The sequence below is a fragment of the Oratosquilla oratoria genome, chromosome 4 (assembly GCF_046742065.1).
Source record: "Oratosquilla oratoria isolate Oo_2021 chromosome 4, ASM4674206v1, whole genome shotgun sequence".
In the NCBI taxonomy this organism is placed as follows: domain Eukaryota; kingdom Metazoa; phylum Arthropoda; class Malacostraca; order Stomatopoda; family Squillidae; genus Oratosquilla; species Oratosquilla oratoria.
In genome coordinates, this window is record NC_134780.1 from 74229504 (window position 1) to 74247364 (window position 17861).

General features: G+C 39.2%; 1 protein-coding gene across 5 annotated transcripts in view; it reads left to right on the forward strand.

The window, feature by feature from the left end:
- The window catches only part of Unc50 (Unc50 RNA binding protein), a 192623-nt gene that overhangs the window by 153032 nt on the left and 21730 nt on the right, over positions 1–17861 (forward strand). For 4 of the 5 annotated variants that reach the window (XM_076184283.1, XM_076184284.1, XM_076184287.1 and 1 more), the window contains exon 7: positions 12270–12371. The exons of the other annotated variant lie outside the window; for it this stretch is intronic. In XM_076184283.1, coding sequence (XP_076040398.1) covers positions 12270–12371 — 102 coding nt within the window. The remainder of the gene's footprint in view (positions 1–12269; positions 12372–17861) is intronic. 5 annotated transcript variants of the gene reach the window in all.

The window sequence follows — 17861 nt, forward strand, 5'->3', positions numbered from 1 at the left end:
CAGTTCTGGAACTTGCAAAAAATATGCCATTTAATGCCTTCATTGTTTTCTCCTTAACCTCTTCCATGTCTGCAAAACATTTTCCTTTTAGGACTTTCTTTATTTGGTCGAACAAAAACAAAATCACAAGGAGTAAGATCAGGTGAATAGGGAGGGAGGATAAGTGGAGTCATGCCATTTTTGGTGAAGAACTGCCTTGCACTCAAGGTGGTGTGTGCTGGCTCATTGTCATGATGAAACCACCACTTGCCACTTTGCCACAGGTCAGAGCGTTTCTGTCTCTGCATCTTACAAATGCTGCTTACCTTACCTTACTGTCGTGCCATATCCTCTTGGACTTCGGCAACCATGGAGCGCCACCGTTCACGGTCCCTAGTTACTTGTAACATCTGTGCTGGTTTGAGTTGTTTTCCCGTCGCCCTCATCAGCCCATCCATATACTTCTCCCTCTGCTTTCCTCTTGCTCTCCTTCCCTCCACCATTCCCGTCATCACCACCTCTTCCAACCCTTCCCTCCTCATTATATGTCGTAAGAATCGCAACTGTCTTTTCCTTATTGTTGTCATCAATTCCCTATCTGTCTCCATTTCTCTCAATACTTCTTCTTTTGTTTTCTTCGCTGTCCATGGTACTCTTAATACTCATCTCCATATTCACATTTCTGCTGCTTCTAAGTTTTCCTGCAATTTTTTGCTGATTGTCCACGCTTCTGAACCATATAATAGTGTTGACCATATAAATGTTTTAACTGTTCTCCTTATATCTGTAGACATTTTCTTGTTTGTTAAAACCCCTTTCATTTTCTGAAACGTGCTTTTAGCTATCGCTATCCTTGATTTTATTTCTTTTTCACATCTACAGTCTTCTGTCAATACGCTTCCCAGGTATGAAAATTTGGTTACTTGTTCTATTCTTCTCCCTGCTATTTGTACTTGCACTCTTGGTGGATCAGTTTTACTGGCCACTAGTATTTTAGTTTTCTCCATATTTACATTTAAACCTTTCTCCTCACTAGCTCTTACGGTTACATTCAATAGATGTTGCAGTTTTTCTTCTGAGTCAGCCACCAATACCGTATCATCAGCATATCTGATATGATTTATATTAAATCCTCCAATTTTAATCCCTACCATTCCCTCTAATTCCCTAAGGATCATCTCCCCATATAAATTAAATAAATCTGGAGACATAACACAGCCTTGATGCACTCCCCTCTTTATAGCTTGAAATTCTGTTCTTCCTCCCCGTACCCTCACTGCTGCTCTTTGCTTCCAATACAAATTTCTGATGATACTCATGTCTTTGCTATTTATATCCACTCTTTCCAAAATATTTATCAAATCCTCATGTCTTACCCTATCAAACGCCTTCTCGAAGTCAACAAAACAAAGATATACATTTTGTTGTTTTTCTATCATCCTCTCCATAATCGTTCTTATTACAAAAATTGCATTTGCTGTTCCTTTCCCTTCTATGAAACCAAATTGCTCCCATGAAACTTGTTCTCTCACTTTATTTCTTATTCTATTTAAAACTATCCTTAATATAATTTTGGTTATTTGACTCATGATACTGACTGTGCAATGATTACTACATTCCATTGTTCCGTTTATCTTTGGTAGTGGTATAAAAATTGAGTTACACTTATGTTCCGTTATTGTACCCTTTTCGTAAATTTGGTTTATTAGACTAGTGAGTTTTCTTATTGCAAAATCCCTTAATGCCTCGAACATTTCAATCATCACACCATCCTCACCCATGGCTTTCCCTTTTTTCATTTTCTTCATTGCAAATTTCACTTCCTCTTCCATTATTTCTTCCCCATCTAGATATCTATAATTTTCCTCTTCTCCTTCTTGTCTGTCGTCCTCAAATAGGTCCCTTACATACTCCTCCCATCTATGTTTAATATTCTCCTCGTCCATTAAAACCTTTCCTTCTCTATCTTTGATTGCCCCCCCATTACTCCCCTTTCTCTTGGTAATTTCTCTAATCTTATCATACATAATTTTAGAATCACTTTTTTCAAGGTCCTCAATTTCCCTACATTGTTCATCAAGCCAACTCTCCTTGGCATCTATATACTTTTTGATTTGTCTATTAAGTTCTCTATATTCAATTCTATCCCTATTTTTAGCTTCTCTTCTCTTATCCATTAGTTCGAATATTTCCTCTGTTATCCATTTGTTTTTCCTCCTATTTTCAGGAAGTACCTTTTTATTTCCCTCTTCTATTGCTTCACATAACCTTTGCCACTGAAACCCCGGATCATTTACATCCCCTTCTTCTCACAGCACTTCATATTTATTTTCTACTGTAACCAAATACCTCTGTTTCAAGTCTTCGTCCTTTCTCAACACACTTCTCTTCTCGGTTTCCCCATCTCCTTTCTTAATTTCTTCAATTTTATTCTAATATCTGCAACAACTGGCACATGATCACTATTACAATCTGCTCCTGGGTATGTTTTTACCTTTATCACTGCATTTCTAAATCTTCTGTTGATAGTAAAATAGTCTATTTGATTTCTTGCTGTATCTCCTGGTGCCTTCCATGTCCATAGCCTTTGCGGATGTTGCCTAAATCACATATTCATTACTATTTGTTGTTCTATGCACCAGCTTATCCATCTTTCTCCCCTGTCATTTCTCTCTCCTCACCCAAATGGCCCCACAACCTCTTCTTCTTCACCTGAACCCACTTTTGCATTTACATCACCCATAACTATCTTAACCTCTTGATTTCCACATTGTTCCATTGCTTGATCTAACTTGTCATAGAAATCATCTACTATCCTTTCCTCTGCTTCTGCTGTGGGAGCATATACCTGTATTAAACATATGTCAAAAGGATTTCCCCTGAGTTTTACCAAGAGCACTCTGTCTGACACTGCCCAGAATCCCTTCGTAGTACTAGCAACCTTTTTGTTCATTATTCCTACCCCTTTTTCTGCTCCTTCTCCTCCAGAATATACAAATACTCCATGCTCATTTTTCACCTCTCCCACTCCTGGCCACCTAACCTCACTAAGCCCCATAACATCTATCTTCATTCTGTTCATTTCTCTCCATACCCCATAATATTTCCCCGCTTGGTGTAATGTTCAGACATTCCGCGTAGCCATTCTCAACTTTTCTTTGGTTACAACAGTCGCCGGATAACGATCAGAAACCGCCTGCTGTACACTATGTTCCCGACCGAGCGAGGTAATCTCCCTCCTTTCTGGAAAAAGACTCCCATTCACGCTGTTCACTTCATTTACTGTTTGGTTTTGCTCCATAGTTAATCTTGGATAAATACGTAGTAAGGGCTCCAATCCTTTTCTACGGTGACTGGCCGGTTGCCATTTACATGCCTGGTTCGCCCTAGATGTGTCACCCATCTTGCTATCACACCAAACTCACCAAAGTCCTCTGACAAGTAGAGTACATATACTGAGCTTGCTGTTCTAGTCTTCATCTAGTAGAGCTGGCACTGCTCCATGCCACAGTGTGTGGCACCCCTCACTTGGTTTAGCCCATCAGCTGAGATGGTTGCCCGGGGTGTGGCCGCTGTCCTAGACTAACAGCTACTAGGAGCCACAAGTGAGAGTTGGGGTGAAAGGTGCTGACCAAGTGCACAAAGCCATCCCATAGGATGCGGCTGCTTCCTATCCTAGGTGCTACAGCTCCAACCCACTCCCTACACCCCACAAATGCTGCAAAACTGCAAAATAAAACATCTGGTTAACAGTTGCACCAGGAGGAACAAATTCTTTGTGGACAATTCCTCTCACATCAAAGAAACAAATTAAAATTTGTCTTGACATTGCACTTCATTTGATGTGTTTTTTTGGGTCATGGTGACAGATACTTCCATTGACTTGACTGCTGCTTTGTTTCCGAGTCGTAGCTATAGCACCAGCTTTTATCACCAGTGATGACCTTCGAAAAAAAGTCTGGATCAACTTTCAACTCTTGAGTTCTTGGCACACATTTATTCATGACTGCTTTTTGATGATCTATGAGCAAGCAAGGCACCAATTTTGCTGCAACTCTTTTCATCCCCAATTCCTTAGTCAAAATTCATTGGTAGGATCTCCAGAACACACCAGTCAAATCAACAAGTTCATCAGTTGTTTGGCAATGGTCCTCCAAGATCAGTTCATGAATTTTCGTGAAGTTTTCATCTGTTCAGGAGGTTACAAAGGATTACAAAGGCGGAGCAGGCCAACAGGAGACCTTTTGGTCCATAACTAGGTCGGATTGTGAAAAAAGATATAATAATGATAAAAAAAAAAAATTATAATATAAATAATAAGATGCATAGGTATAGTTAGATAATAAACAAACAGGTAAATAGTAAATAATAATAAATTGACAGATAAATAATGATAAATGAAAATCAAGCAAATAATAAACAGGCATAATTACAAACAAATAAAGAAATAGTATAAAATAAATGAGTCATTACAGCCTCTTGCTTGAATGTTTAACTAAATGAATCTTAAAGCTTCGAACTGAACTACATTGCACTGCCTCTGCAGGAAGCTTATTCCATTCATTAACTACATGGTTGGCAAAGTTGTTTCTACCCAATTCCAAATTAAATCTATTTCCTGACAGTTTGAGACCATTATTTCTTGTCGGATTCTCATTCAGTGTAAAAATTTTGTCACTTATGATGTTGTCAATCCCCTTTAGAATATTAAAGACCTGTATCAAGTCACCTCTGAGTCTACGTTTTTTTGGGAAGAACAGATTCATATGTTTTAGTTGATTTTCATATGATTTATTTTTTATATTTGGAATCGGTTTTGTGGCTTGCCATTGTACTTTTTCCAATCTGTCAATGTCTTTAATGAGATTCGGTGACCATACAGAAACGGCATATTCCAAATGTGGACGAACGATTTATATAGCTTGTTAATGAGAGATGGACTTTTGAAGTCAAATGATCATGCAGTCAGTCTTAGAGTCTTATTTGCTTTCTCAGAGGCTGAAATACACTGCTTAGATGATTTGAGATCATTATTGATAATTATGCCAAGATCTTTTCACTATCCACTTTTGATAACGAATTTCCAAATAACTTGTAATCGTACTTACTGTTATTTTTACCTATGTGCATTACCTTGCATTTACTTGTGTTAAATATCAGCCACTTTTCAGACCATTGCTGTAATTTATCTAAATCTTCTTGAATATCTAATTGATATAAGTGATCATTTACCATTCTGCACAATTTTGTATCATCAGCAAATTTGGAGACAATAGATTTTAGTCCGTGGTCTATATAATTTATTTATACTACTAGACCACCCGTGACCCGTTAGGTCAAATAAATTTTTAAATGATACGTTGTTAATAAAATGGTCAAAAAAATCTTTATTAAGACTGCTCTATTCAGTAGACAAAGGCAGTGACTTGATTAGTTATAAGAAGTGAAATGCAGAAGATTGTGACGTCATGTCGTTGTTGCTTGGAACACTATGCATCATACGATTTATACAGTTCTTAATATTTTAATAAACTCATTATGCCTCATAGATGCTAACTCAGGAGTTGGCTATACTTTTAAATACTGAATATGAAAATTTTATAAGTGTATGTAGATATATATATATGTATGTTGGGTCAAATAAAATTTTAAATGATACGTTGTTATAAGAAGTGAAATGCCGAAGATTGTGACATGTCATCATTGCTTGGAACACTACGCATCATATAATGTCGTGATGCCATGTCTCTTCTTCTGATTGGCTTGTCCTCAGTTGTGACATCATATCTCTTCTTCTGATCTCTTCTGCTTGGCTGGTCCTCAGTCATGACATCATATCTCTTCTTCTGGTTGGCTGGTCCTCAGTCGTGACATCATATCTCTTCTTCTGATTGGCTGGTCCTCAGTCATGACGTTATCTCTTCTTCTGATTGGCTGGGTGACAGTTTCAAGCAAACAAGATAACAAACAAGATTATCAGAATTTTATAAGTATATAGATGAATAGAAATGACCCAAGAATAACCCTGAGGAATTGTAACATTTTTCCATCTAGAAGTTTTGCCATTTGAAATAACTCTCTGTTTTTGATCATTCAACCAATTTCTAGTAAAACTTAATATGCTACCTCTTACTCCATGTGAAGCTAATTTAATAAGTAGCCTTTCATGGTGGACAGTATCAAAAGCTTTTGCAAAGTCTAAATATATAAAATCTATATTGTTTCTTTTGTCATAGTTCAAGATGACTGTTGTAGAATTCGAGTAAGCTAGTCATGCCAGAACGTTTCCGTCTGAATCCATGCTGGCTATCATTTATCAAACAGTTACTTTCTAAATGATGTTCAATAGCATCTCTGATAGTTTCCATAATTTTTCCTGTGATTAAAGTCAAGCTTATAGGTCTGTAGTTATTTGGTTTCTTTTTGTCACCTTTTTTGAATATGGGAGTAACGTTAGCTAACTTCCATTCTCTTGGGACATCTCCGGATATGATGGATTTCTTGAAAATAATTTCTAATGGAACAACAATCTCGTTTTTCATTTCCTTTAAGATTCTTAGATGCCAACCGTCAGGTCCTGGTATTTTATTAACTTTGAAGTTTCTCTATACACCTTTTAATTTTTTCTCTTGTTATATTTACCATAGTTCACCCTAAATTTTTCACAGGTTTCAGTTTGTAGTTCACTCTGAGATGTTTTGTTTACAGTATTTATAAACAAAACACCTCAGAGTGAACTACAAACTGAAACCTGTGAAAAATCTGCGAAAAATAGATGTTTAAAATATCACGCATTCCTTCATTTGAATACTCAAGTTGACCATTACAAAGGATTACAAAGGCGGAGCATGCCGACAGGAGACCTTTTGATTCATATCTAGGTCGGATGCGAAAAAAAAAAATCATATTAATGATAAAATAATAAATTGAAACTATGATAATGTAAATAACAAAATACATAAATAAATGCATAGGTATAGTTAAATAATAAACAAACAGGTAAATAGTAAATAATAATAAATTGACATATAACTAATAATAAATGAAAATCAGACAGACAAATGATACATACATACATACATATACCAAGGCTTTTTCCCCCTTCCAAGGGAGGTAGCCAAAAAGGGAAAGGCATAAAAACACTCCCACCCATTTCATCCCTAAATACACTCCACACCCCTCCCACCCTTCCTCTCATCTGAGCACCTCCTGGATGATGGGTCATCCCTGCACCCTGCCCACCGCCCTGGGTCAGAAGCAGTGTCGCAAGACACAGTACATCCACAGCGAGGCCGCTTCATTTAATCGGCGACCCCCCCTCTCCGTCCCCCTTTGCATATAAGGCGAGGACGGGGAGAAATCCCTTCGGGCTGCGTCAAAATTTACTCACACATACTACCCCACCCCCCACTTCCCCGCCCATTCCTCCTCATGCAGTCACAACATCATCCATATACAACCATTCTCCACTCACCTCTGTCTTCCGTCCTCTCCCTTCCTTCCTCAACAGACATTCCCCTCTTCCCCAAAGCCCCCTTCACCCCATCCATCCACCTCATCCTAGGACGTCCCCTCATGTTCACTCCCTCCACATCTGCCTTCCATACCTCTTTTACTAGTCTTTCTTCACTCATTCTTTCCATGTGTCCAAACCATCCTAATATTCTTTCATCAACCCTATCTCCCAAATCCTTTTTAACCCCTGTTCTCCTCCTCACCTCCTCATTTCTCACTCTATCTAGCCTAGTAACCCCCACCATACTTCTCAGACACCTCATCTCAAACACATTCAAACTCCTTCTCTCTTCTTCTCTTATGTTCCACGTTTCTGCCCCATACAGTGCTGTTGGCACAATCACTCCTTCATACAGTCTCCCCTTCGCATCCATTCCCAAATGTCTATTCCTCATTACACTCTTTAAACCACCAAGGCATTTACTCGCTTCTCTCAATCTACATTATACCTCCACCTTCACTCCACCTTTTCCTGCTACACTTGCACCCAAGTATCTAAAACTATCCACTTCCTCCAGTCGCTCTCCCTTAATGTTCACTTCCAGTCTACTGCCACTTTCACCCCTTGTACATCTCATCACCTTACTTTTACCCACATTTATCTTTAGCTTTCTTCTATCACATACTCTCCCAAACTCTGCCACCAGCTTCCTCAATCCCTCCTCTGACCCTGCCACAAGCGCAGTGTCGTCCGCAAACAACAGCTGGCTCACCTCCCACTTTTCTCCATTTTCTTTAACCATCTCCAATCCCTGACTCACTACCCTAGCATTCACCTCTCGCACCACCCCATCCATGTATAAGTTGAACAGCCAGGGCGACATAACGCATCCTTGACGAAGTCCCACCTTTACTTCAAACCACTCACTCTCTCCATTTCTAATCCTAACACATGCTCTACTACTCTCATAAAAACTCTTGACAGCTCCCAAAAGCTTTCCTCCTATCCCATAAATCTGCATAACCTCCCACAGTGCCTTTCTGTCTACCCTATCATAAGCCTTTTCCAGATCCATGAAAGCCCAAAAAACATCCTTCCCCTTTCCTATAGCTTTCTCACATATCTGTCTTACCACAAAGATCTGATCTACACAACCTCTACCCATCCTAAATCCACACTGTTCCTCACCAATTACTCCCTCTGTTCCTCTCCTAATCCTCTCAATTAAGATCCTCCCATAAGCCTTCCCTACTACACTCAACAGGCTAATCCCTGTGAAATTACTACATTCACACTTGTCCCCTTTTCCCTTGTAAAGAGGAACTATACAGGCACTACTCCAGTCCTCCGGTACTCTACCCTCTCTCCAGCAAACATTAAATAACCTCACCAACCAGTCCACCATCACTGCACCTCCCTTTTTCAGACATTCTGCATGACATCCATCCAGACCAGGTGCCTTACCTGCTTTCATCATCTTTACAGCTGCCTTCACCTCATCCTTCCTTATTTCTCCTCCATTCTCCTCACTCATCACTCTCATTTTCTTCGCATTTCCCACTGCAGCTATCTTTCCTTCCCTATCCTCCTTCACATTCAGCAACTCCCTAAAATATTCTGCCCATCTTCCCCTCACTGCCATCTCTTCCATTATCAACTCTCCATCTGTACCTTTTACCTTTTCTTCCCTACTTGATTCGCCTCCTCTTCCTCTTAAAGCTTCAAACTGAACTACATTGCACTACCTGTGCAGGAAGTTTATTCCATTCATTAACTACATGGTTGGCAAAGTTGTTTCTACCTACTTCCAAATTGAATCTATTTCCGGACAGTTTGAGACCATTGTTTCTTGTCTGATTCTCATTCAATGTAAAAATTTTGTCACTTTTGATGTTGTCAATTCCCTTTAGAATTTTAAAGACCTGTATCAAGTCACCTCTGAGTCTACGCTTTTTTAGGGAAAACAGATTCATATGTTTTAGTCGATTTTCGTATGATTTATTTTTTATATTTGGAATCAGTTTTGTGGCTCGCCGTTGTACTTTTTCCAGTCTGTCAATGTCTTTAATGAGATTCGGTGACCATACGGAAACAGCATATTCCAAATGTGGACGAACTAACGATTTATATAGCTTGTTAATGAGTGATGGACTTTTGAAATCAAAAGATCGCGCAATCAGTCCTAGAATCTTATTTGCTTTCTCAGAGGCTGAAATACACTGCTTGGATGATTTGAGGTCGTTACTGATAATTACGCCGAGATCTTTTTCACTATCCACTTTTGTTAACGAATTTCCAGCAGATTGGGCCAATGTGATTCCTAATAACTTTTTTATCTCTAATGTAACTATAGAATTCCTTGGGATTCTCTTTGGATTTATCAGCAATATTAATTTTGTATTGTCGTTTTTTGTTTTTTATTGTCTTTTTTAAATCTCTCTGTATTATTACATAACTTTGATAGTCATTAGGTGCACCCAAGCACTTGTATTTCTTATAAGCCTGACTTTTTAGCAATACTTTTTTTAGTTTCTTTGTCAAGCCTTTATGGGTGAGCCTGATTTGGGGGGCATCTGTCCTCAAATGGGGTGTAAGTATGAATCATCTTAGTAAGCATATTTTGAAATATTTCCCACATCTGATCTACAGGTCTTTTGCTTAATTTTGCCTCCCAATCTGTAAGCTGAAGCTCCTGACATAGTCCTATGAACTGAGCTTTACTAAAATTGGGTATTTTAGATACACAAGTATCTATTCTAAAAAAAATTAGGAGTTTGAATCTAACTAAGTTGTGATTGCCATTTGCAATAGTTTCACCAACTTCTACATCAGTTATCATGCTTTCACAGCTAGTGATCAATAGATCGAGTAAGTTTCCATGCCTTGTGGGCTCTTTTACATGCTGAACTAAGTAATTATCACCAAGAAAATCTATCAAACGAACCTATATGGCCATGTTCAAGGGTCATCCAATCAATAGTAAAATTGAAATCACCCATTATCAATAAGTTCCGGTTGCAGAAACTAGACAGTTCTTGAAACAACAGTTTGTTGTCTGCTAATGATAATGTTTTTGGCCGATATATTACACCTACATTCATTTTTTGTCCATTTGTTTGAGTTAATTCTACCCACAAACTATCATATGCATCCTGTTTTACTTTCTCTAAAACACAGGCGTGAACATTGCTTTTGATGTACAACAGAACACCCCCACCTTTCTTGTGGTTTCTATCCTGATGAAAGTGTTTAAATCCCACAATATTTAATTCAACTTTAAACTCTTTACAATTTAACAATGTCTTAGTTATTCCTATCATATCAAGATTTTTGCTTTTGACATACACCTGTATTTCTTGGAATTTATTCCTAATACTACGAGCATTAAAATGCATGGTATTAAGAAACTCGTGATTATTTCTTTTTGACATATTTTGTATTTCAACATCATGCCTTACATTATAATTTTGTTCTTTATTGATACCTTGCTCTATATTGACATTTAGTCCTTCATTGACATTTAATGCCTCACGGACATTTGCCCCATCACAGACATCTGGTCCCTCACGGTCATCCAATCTCTTATGTATACCTTGCCCCTCTACGTCACTGCATTCCACAACGACCACCCGTTGTTCACTGACATTCTGTCCGGCATCACTTCCTAAAATGATATTCTGTCCTCCACTGACATTATATCCTACTGTGATATTTAGTTCTCCACTATCATTGCATGCCATCATGATATTTTGTCCTCCACTATCATTATATCCCATCTTGATATTTTGTCCTTCACTATTATTACATCCCATCATAGTCCTTTGATATTACATCCTAATGTAATATTTCGTCCTCTACTGACATATCCTAAAATGATATTTTGTCCTACACTGACATATTGCTCTACATTATTACTATACCCTACTCTGTTTTCCCCATTACACTCTATTTTCCCCTACCTTTGAGTTGACTATTGCTCTGAACGAGATTGGTCTGCCAGCAACAATTGACCATTCCTAAAGTATGCAAACCATCCATAAACTTGCATTTTTCTCATGGCAGCATCTTTGTAAGCTGTTTGAAGCATGATAACTATTTCGGCTGCCATTTTCCCCAGCAAAAAATCAGAATTTCAAGGTAGCATGCTGCTCCTTCCTTTCATATATTGTAGAAATAGACAAAATGGCACAAAACGCTTCAAAACAATGATGAACCATGGGCCATATGTCTTCCCCCAATGACCCCAGTGAGCAGACTGATGCTTAAAAGTTGTCTCATGTGGCATCTAGTGGTGGAAGCCTGAGCTATTACAGGTTTGTCCCACAGAAAAATATTCCAGATATTTTTGGATACCCCCTAGTATATCACTCATTCATTCATTGTGAAAGGATATCTTGATAAATTTCTATGTATTTAATCCTAAGTGCAAGGGGTTTCTTTCATATGAGTAAAATAAACTGGCAACCCATGTTCTGAATTTGCTGAAACTATTTCATGGAACCCATTAGACCTGATGAATTATTTCATGAATATTGTAAGTCATAGGTTTTATTCAGCTGAAAAGTGTCCTTAAGATGTTAACTTATTTATATTAATATTTTCATCTTAAGCAGCTCAGCATTGTAGCTTGTATTTGTTGGGATATTCTCAGATGATTTTATTCAACTGGTGGTTATGTGTGCTGGAGGGTACAGTCTGAAGGGATATCTATTGCACAAATCCATTCAGTCCTCCTACCAAGCAGAATATAAGTATCTAGTGAAATATTATGAGAGTATGCTATAATGTTGAAAAGGTAAATATGTGCCTGCGGTAAATGCATGATTACTTTCAGTGTTGATAAACCAAGACTGGTTCTTCTCCAAGCTGTTTGGAAACCTGCTGTGGGTGGTAGCCATAGGGTATTACCTCTACATCACATTTCTTGGTTACAGTGGTAAGTCAATTTATAATTCTTACCTGGCAGCCCAAGCATTCTTATTACTCCATCTATTGGTTCATTTTCCACTCTAGCATTGAGATCTCCCAACACCACTACCTTTACATTCCTTTAAAAACCTCTATATACTCATTTGAATTTATCCAAAAAGCCTCCTTTTTCTCATCACTTTTCTCACTACCATGACTGTATGCACTCAGAAAAACCCATATCCCCACCCCAGTTTCACCTTCACCCTCATTAACCTTGAGGACACTTCCCTCCACTCCCCCATGCATTTACCTACCTCATCACTTACCAGCAGAAGCACTACCTCCCTTACCCACTCAACACTCCCAATACCCCTACCACCAGACTCAAATTTGCCCTCCCCCCCCACATCCATCTTCTCACAAATAGTCAATCTATATATGTATTATTATTTCTGATATTATTATTATTACTATTATTATTACCCTTTTCCTATTTCAAAAATCTCTTAGCTCCTTGTGGATGAAGGATCATCCCTGACCCCCATCCACTGCCTTGGTCAGAAGCAATGCAGCAAGACATAGCATATGCACAGCAAGGCCCAACAGCCATAGTGACCCTCCCTCCTCATCCCCTCATGAGTAAATAGAGAAGATGAGGAGAAATCCCTTTGGGTCACATCTGACACTGGCTAGACTTTGTGTAGAGGAAAGGGAGACCTTTTGGATAGATTTAAATGAGTCTGTAGAAGGTTTGGAGAGAAATGCCAGTATAGTGATATTGGGAGATCTCAGTGCTAGAATAGATGAACCAATAGACGGAGTGGTTGGGAAGTGTAGAGTGCCAGGAAAAAATCATAGTGGAGAGTTGAAGGTGGAGATGTGCCTACAGAGTTGATGATAACACAGCATTTAGGAAAAAAGTCAAACATAAGTATACATGGGACAGGGTGGTGGATGGAAGGGTGGTAGAAAGGGCTTTAATGTACTATATAGTGGTACCTGGGAGAAGAGTAAGAAGAGCTTTGGATGTCCATGTTCTTAGGGGAGAGAGTGAGGGAATATAATTTTTTTTAGTGGAATGTAAGTTGAGGGTGGAGGATAGGTGGAAAAAGAGGAAAAGGAGAGAAGGTAGGGAGGTGCTTAGAATAAACTGCATAAATGAGAAAGAGAAGGAGTACAAGCTGATTGGGAGGAGGTGATAGAGTAGAACTAGGAGTGGAGGAATGGGGATGTTTTAAGGAGAGAGTCGCACTGTGTGCAAAGATGGTGTATGGAACAACAATGATGGGAGGAAATAGAAGGAAGGGTAATGAGTGGTGGGATGATGAAGCAAAGAAGGTTGTAGACAAAAAGAAAAACAAGCATTCACAGATTGGTTACAAAATAGGATGAGAGAAAAATATGAGAGGTACAAAGAAAAAAGAAGAAAAGTAAAACACAAGATAAAGAAGGCAAAAAGGAGAGCAGATGTGAAATGGGGAATGAGCATGACAATATTTTGAAAATAATAAAAAGATGTTTTGGAAGGAAATTAAGAGATGAAGGGGAGGCGAATCAAGTAGAGAAGAAAAGGTAAAAGGTGCAGATGGAGAAATGATAATGGAAGAGGTGGCAGTAATAGGAAGATGGGCTGAGTATTTTAAGGAGTAGCTAAATGTGAAGGAGAATAGGGAGGGAAAGATAGTTGCAGTGGGAGGCACTAAGATGATAGTGATGAATGAGGAAAATGGGGGAGTAATAAGAAAAGATGAGGTGAAAGCAGTTATTAAAATGATGAGAGCAGGTAAGGCACCTAGATTAGATGGGTGTCATGCGAATGTCTACAAAAGGTAGGTACAGTAATCGTGGACTGGCTGGTAAGGTGGTTTAATGTTTGTCTAAAATAGAGTAGAGTGTCAGAGGACTGGAGGAGTGCCTGTATAGTTCCATGTTACAAGGGAAAAGGGGACAAATGTGCAAAAGAAGGAAGTTGAAGATAAATGTGGGTAAAAGTAATGGGATGAGATGTACAAGGGAAAGGATGACATCAAGTATTAAGGGAGAGAGACTGGAGGAAGTGGATAGCTTTAGATACTTGGAGGCGCATGTGGCGGGAAAGGGAGGAGTGGAGGTGGAGGGAGAATATAGATTGAGAGACACAAGTAAATGCTTTGGGGGATTGAAAAGTGTAATGAGAAATAGACATTTGGGAATGGATGCTAAGAAGAGCATGTATGAAGGAGTCATTGTACCAACAGCACTGTATGGGCCAGAATCATGGAACATAAGAGATAAAGAGTTTAAATGTGTTTGAGATGAAATGTCTGAGAAGTATGGTAGGGTTACTAGGCTGGATAGAGTGAGAAATGAGGTGAGGAGGAGAGCAAGGTTGGAAAAGGAGTTGGGAGATAGGGTTCATGAAAGAGCATTGTGATGGTTCGGACACTTGGAAAGAATAAGTGAAGAAAGATTAGTAAAAGAAGTGTGGAAGGCAGAGGTGGAGTGAAGATCAGGGGGGCAACTGAAGATGAGATGGATGTATGGGGTAAAAGGGGCTTTGAGCAAGAGGGGAATGTCTGTTGAGGAAGGAAAGGAGAAGACAGAAGATAGGGGTGAGTGGAGAATGGTTGTGTAAGGATGATACTATGATGCATGGAATGGAGTGTGTGTGTGTGTGTGGGGCTTTGGGAGTGGTTATGTGTGAATGATATTTTGATGCAAACCAAAGGAATTTCTCCCCATCTCTTTTTCTGTATGAGGTGACAGAGAGGGGATGGGGTTGCCAATCAAACAAAGCAGCCTTGCTACACTGCTTCTAACCCAGGGCAGTGGGCAAGAGGCAGGGATGAACAGTCATCCAGGAGAAACCAAAAAAAGAGGGGTGGATTGGGTAGGAGTGGAATTACATCTTTTGACCTTGGCTACCTCCCTTGTAAGGACAAAAAAACTCTTGGTATATGTATGGGTTAAATGGGTGTCATGCAGTGTCTAAAAAAAGAGGTACAGTGATGGTGGACTTGCTGGTGTGGTGGTTTAATGTTTGTCTAAAAGAGGGGAGTGCTGGATGATTGGAGGAGTGCATGTATAGTTCCTCTTTACAAGGGAAAAGGGAACAAGTGTGGGTTTAGTAGTTTCAGAGGGATTGGTTTGTTGAGTATAATTGGGAAGGCTTATGGGAGGGTTTTGATTGAGAAGATTAGGAGAGGAACAGTGTGGGTTTAGGAAAGGTAGGGGTTGTATGGATCAGATTTTTGTGGTAAGGCAAAAATGTGAGAAAGCTTTAGGAAAAGGTAAAGATGTTTTTTAGGCCTTTATGGATTTGCAAAAGGCTTATGACAGGGTAGACAGGAAGGCAATGTGGGAGGTATTGCAGATATATGGGATAGGAGGAAAGCTGTTAAGAGCAGTCATGTGTTAGAATTAGAAATGGAGAGAGTGAGTAGTTTGAGGTAAATGTGGGACTTCGCCAGGGATGTGTCATGTCACCATAGCTGGGCAATGTAGACATGGATTGGGTGGTGCAAAAGGTAAATGCAAGGATAATGGGTTAGGGATTGGAGGGGGTTAAAGAAAATTGAGAAAAATGGAAGATGAGCCAGTTTTTGTTTGCTGACGACACTGTACTTGTAGTAGAATCAGAGGAGGGGTTAAGGAAGTTAGTGACAGAGCTTGGGAAGGTGTGCGAAAGAAGGAAGTTGAAGATAAATGTGGATAAAAGTAATGGGATGAGATGTACAAGGGGAAAGGATGCAGCAAATTGGAAGCAAGTATTAAAGGAGAGAGACTGGAGGAAGTGGATAGCTTTAGATACTGGGGGGTGAATGTGGCGGGAAAGGGAGGAGTTGAGGTGGAGGTAGAATGTAGAATGAGAAGCAAGTGAATACCGAAGGGGATTAAAAAGTGTAATGAGAAATAGACATTTGGGAATGGATGCTAAGAGGAGATTGTAAGAAGGAATGACAGTACTGTATGGGCTACAAACATGGAACATAAGAAATAAGAGTTTAAATGTGTTAGATGAAGTGCCTGAGAAGTATGATAGGGATTACTAGACTGGATAGAGTGAGAAATGGGGAAGAGAGTGGGGGTGGAAAGGGAGTTGGGAGATGGGGTTGATGAAAAAGTATTGTGATGGTTTGGACACAGAAAGAACAAGTGAAGAAAGATTAGTGAAAGAAGTGTGGAAGGCAGAGGTGGATGGAATGAACATGAGGGGATGATCAATGAGATGGATGTATGGTGTAAAAGGGCCATTGGGAAAGAGGGGAATGTCTGTTGAGGAAGGAAGGGAGAAGACAGAAGATAGGGGAGAGTGGAGAATGGTTGTGTATGGATGATAATGTGATGCATATAAGGGAGTGGGTGGGGGATGGGGTGAGGGTTAGGGAGTGTTTATGTGTGAATGATATTTTGATGCATCCTGAATGGATATCTCCCCATGTTCTCTTTTTCTGCATGAGAGGATGGAGAGGGGTGGTCGACGATTAAATTTACCTAGTTTGTTGTTGTTGTCGTTCCCTAGAAGGGGAGCTACACTTGTGATGTCCCATCTCTGTATCTCGCCACATCTAATTTACTTTTAGATTCATGTATTGTTTTTGCACTCACTATTGTTTCATCTAGTATGTTCTATACATCTACCACTCTGTGGAGGAAAATTGTTCTTTTTCAGGTCTGTTTTATAACTGTCCTTTTTGAGCTTCCTTCCATGTCCTCTTTGTTTCTCTTATCCCTATTTAGTAAGTCTTCTCTTTAAAGGACTTCTATACCTCTCATAATTCTGTAGATGGTCAACAAGTCAGCTCATTCTCTCTTTTGTTCCAGAGTTGGTAATTTTAGTTTTGACAGTCTCTCTTCATATGACAGTTTTTATAATGTTGGGGCCATCTTTGTAGTTGCTCTTTGGATTCTCTCGATTTTCCTTGTATTCTTTTTAGTACTGGGTGACCATAGTGTCGCTGCATACTCCAATTAAGCCTTATAAGTGTGACTAGTATTTTCTTTACCATTTCTTCATTCAAGTAAGTAAAACCCACTTTTACTCATCTTAACAAGTTATAGGTTTCACTGAAAATTTTGTTTATCAGTTTGTCAGGGGACATATCCTTTGTGACGATTCCCAGGATTCCACTTTCTTTACTTCCTTTGCACCAATTTTATATTGTCCTGATATCCTTTTTTTTTTTTTTTTATTTTTCCTCCAAGAAAAGAGGGAGGAAGGGATGGGTGGTGAATGGGAATGGAGTTTGTGGGGATGAAATAGGTGGGAGTGTTTTTTGAGGGGGAAAACCCTGGTATGTATGTTTTATTATTTATTATTTATTATTATTATTATTATTATGAATGGGAGTGAAGTGTGTGGGGATGGAATGGGTGGGAATGGATTTTGTGCCTTTGTTTTTTGGCTACCTCCCTTGTAAGGGGAAAAAAGTTGGTGGTATTACCACCACCAACACCCTATTCCCTTCTTATAAATCTCTTACCTCCCTGTGAATGAAGGGTCATCCCTGACCCCCTCAACTGTCTTGGTCAGAAG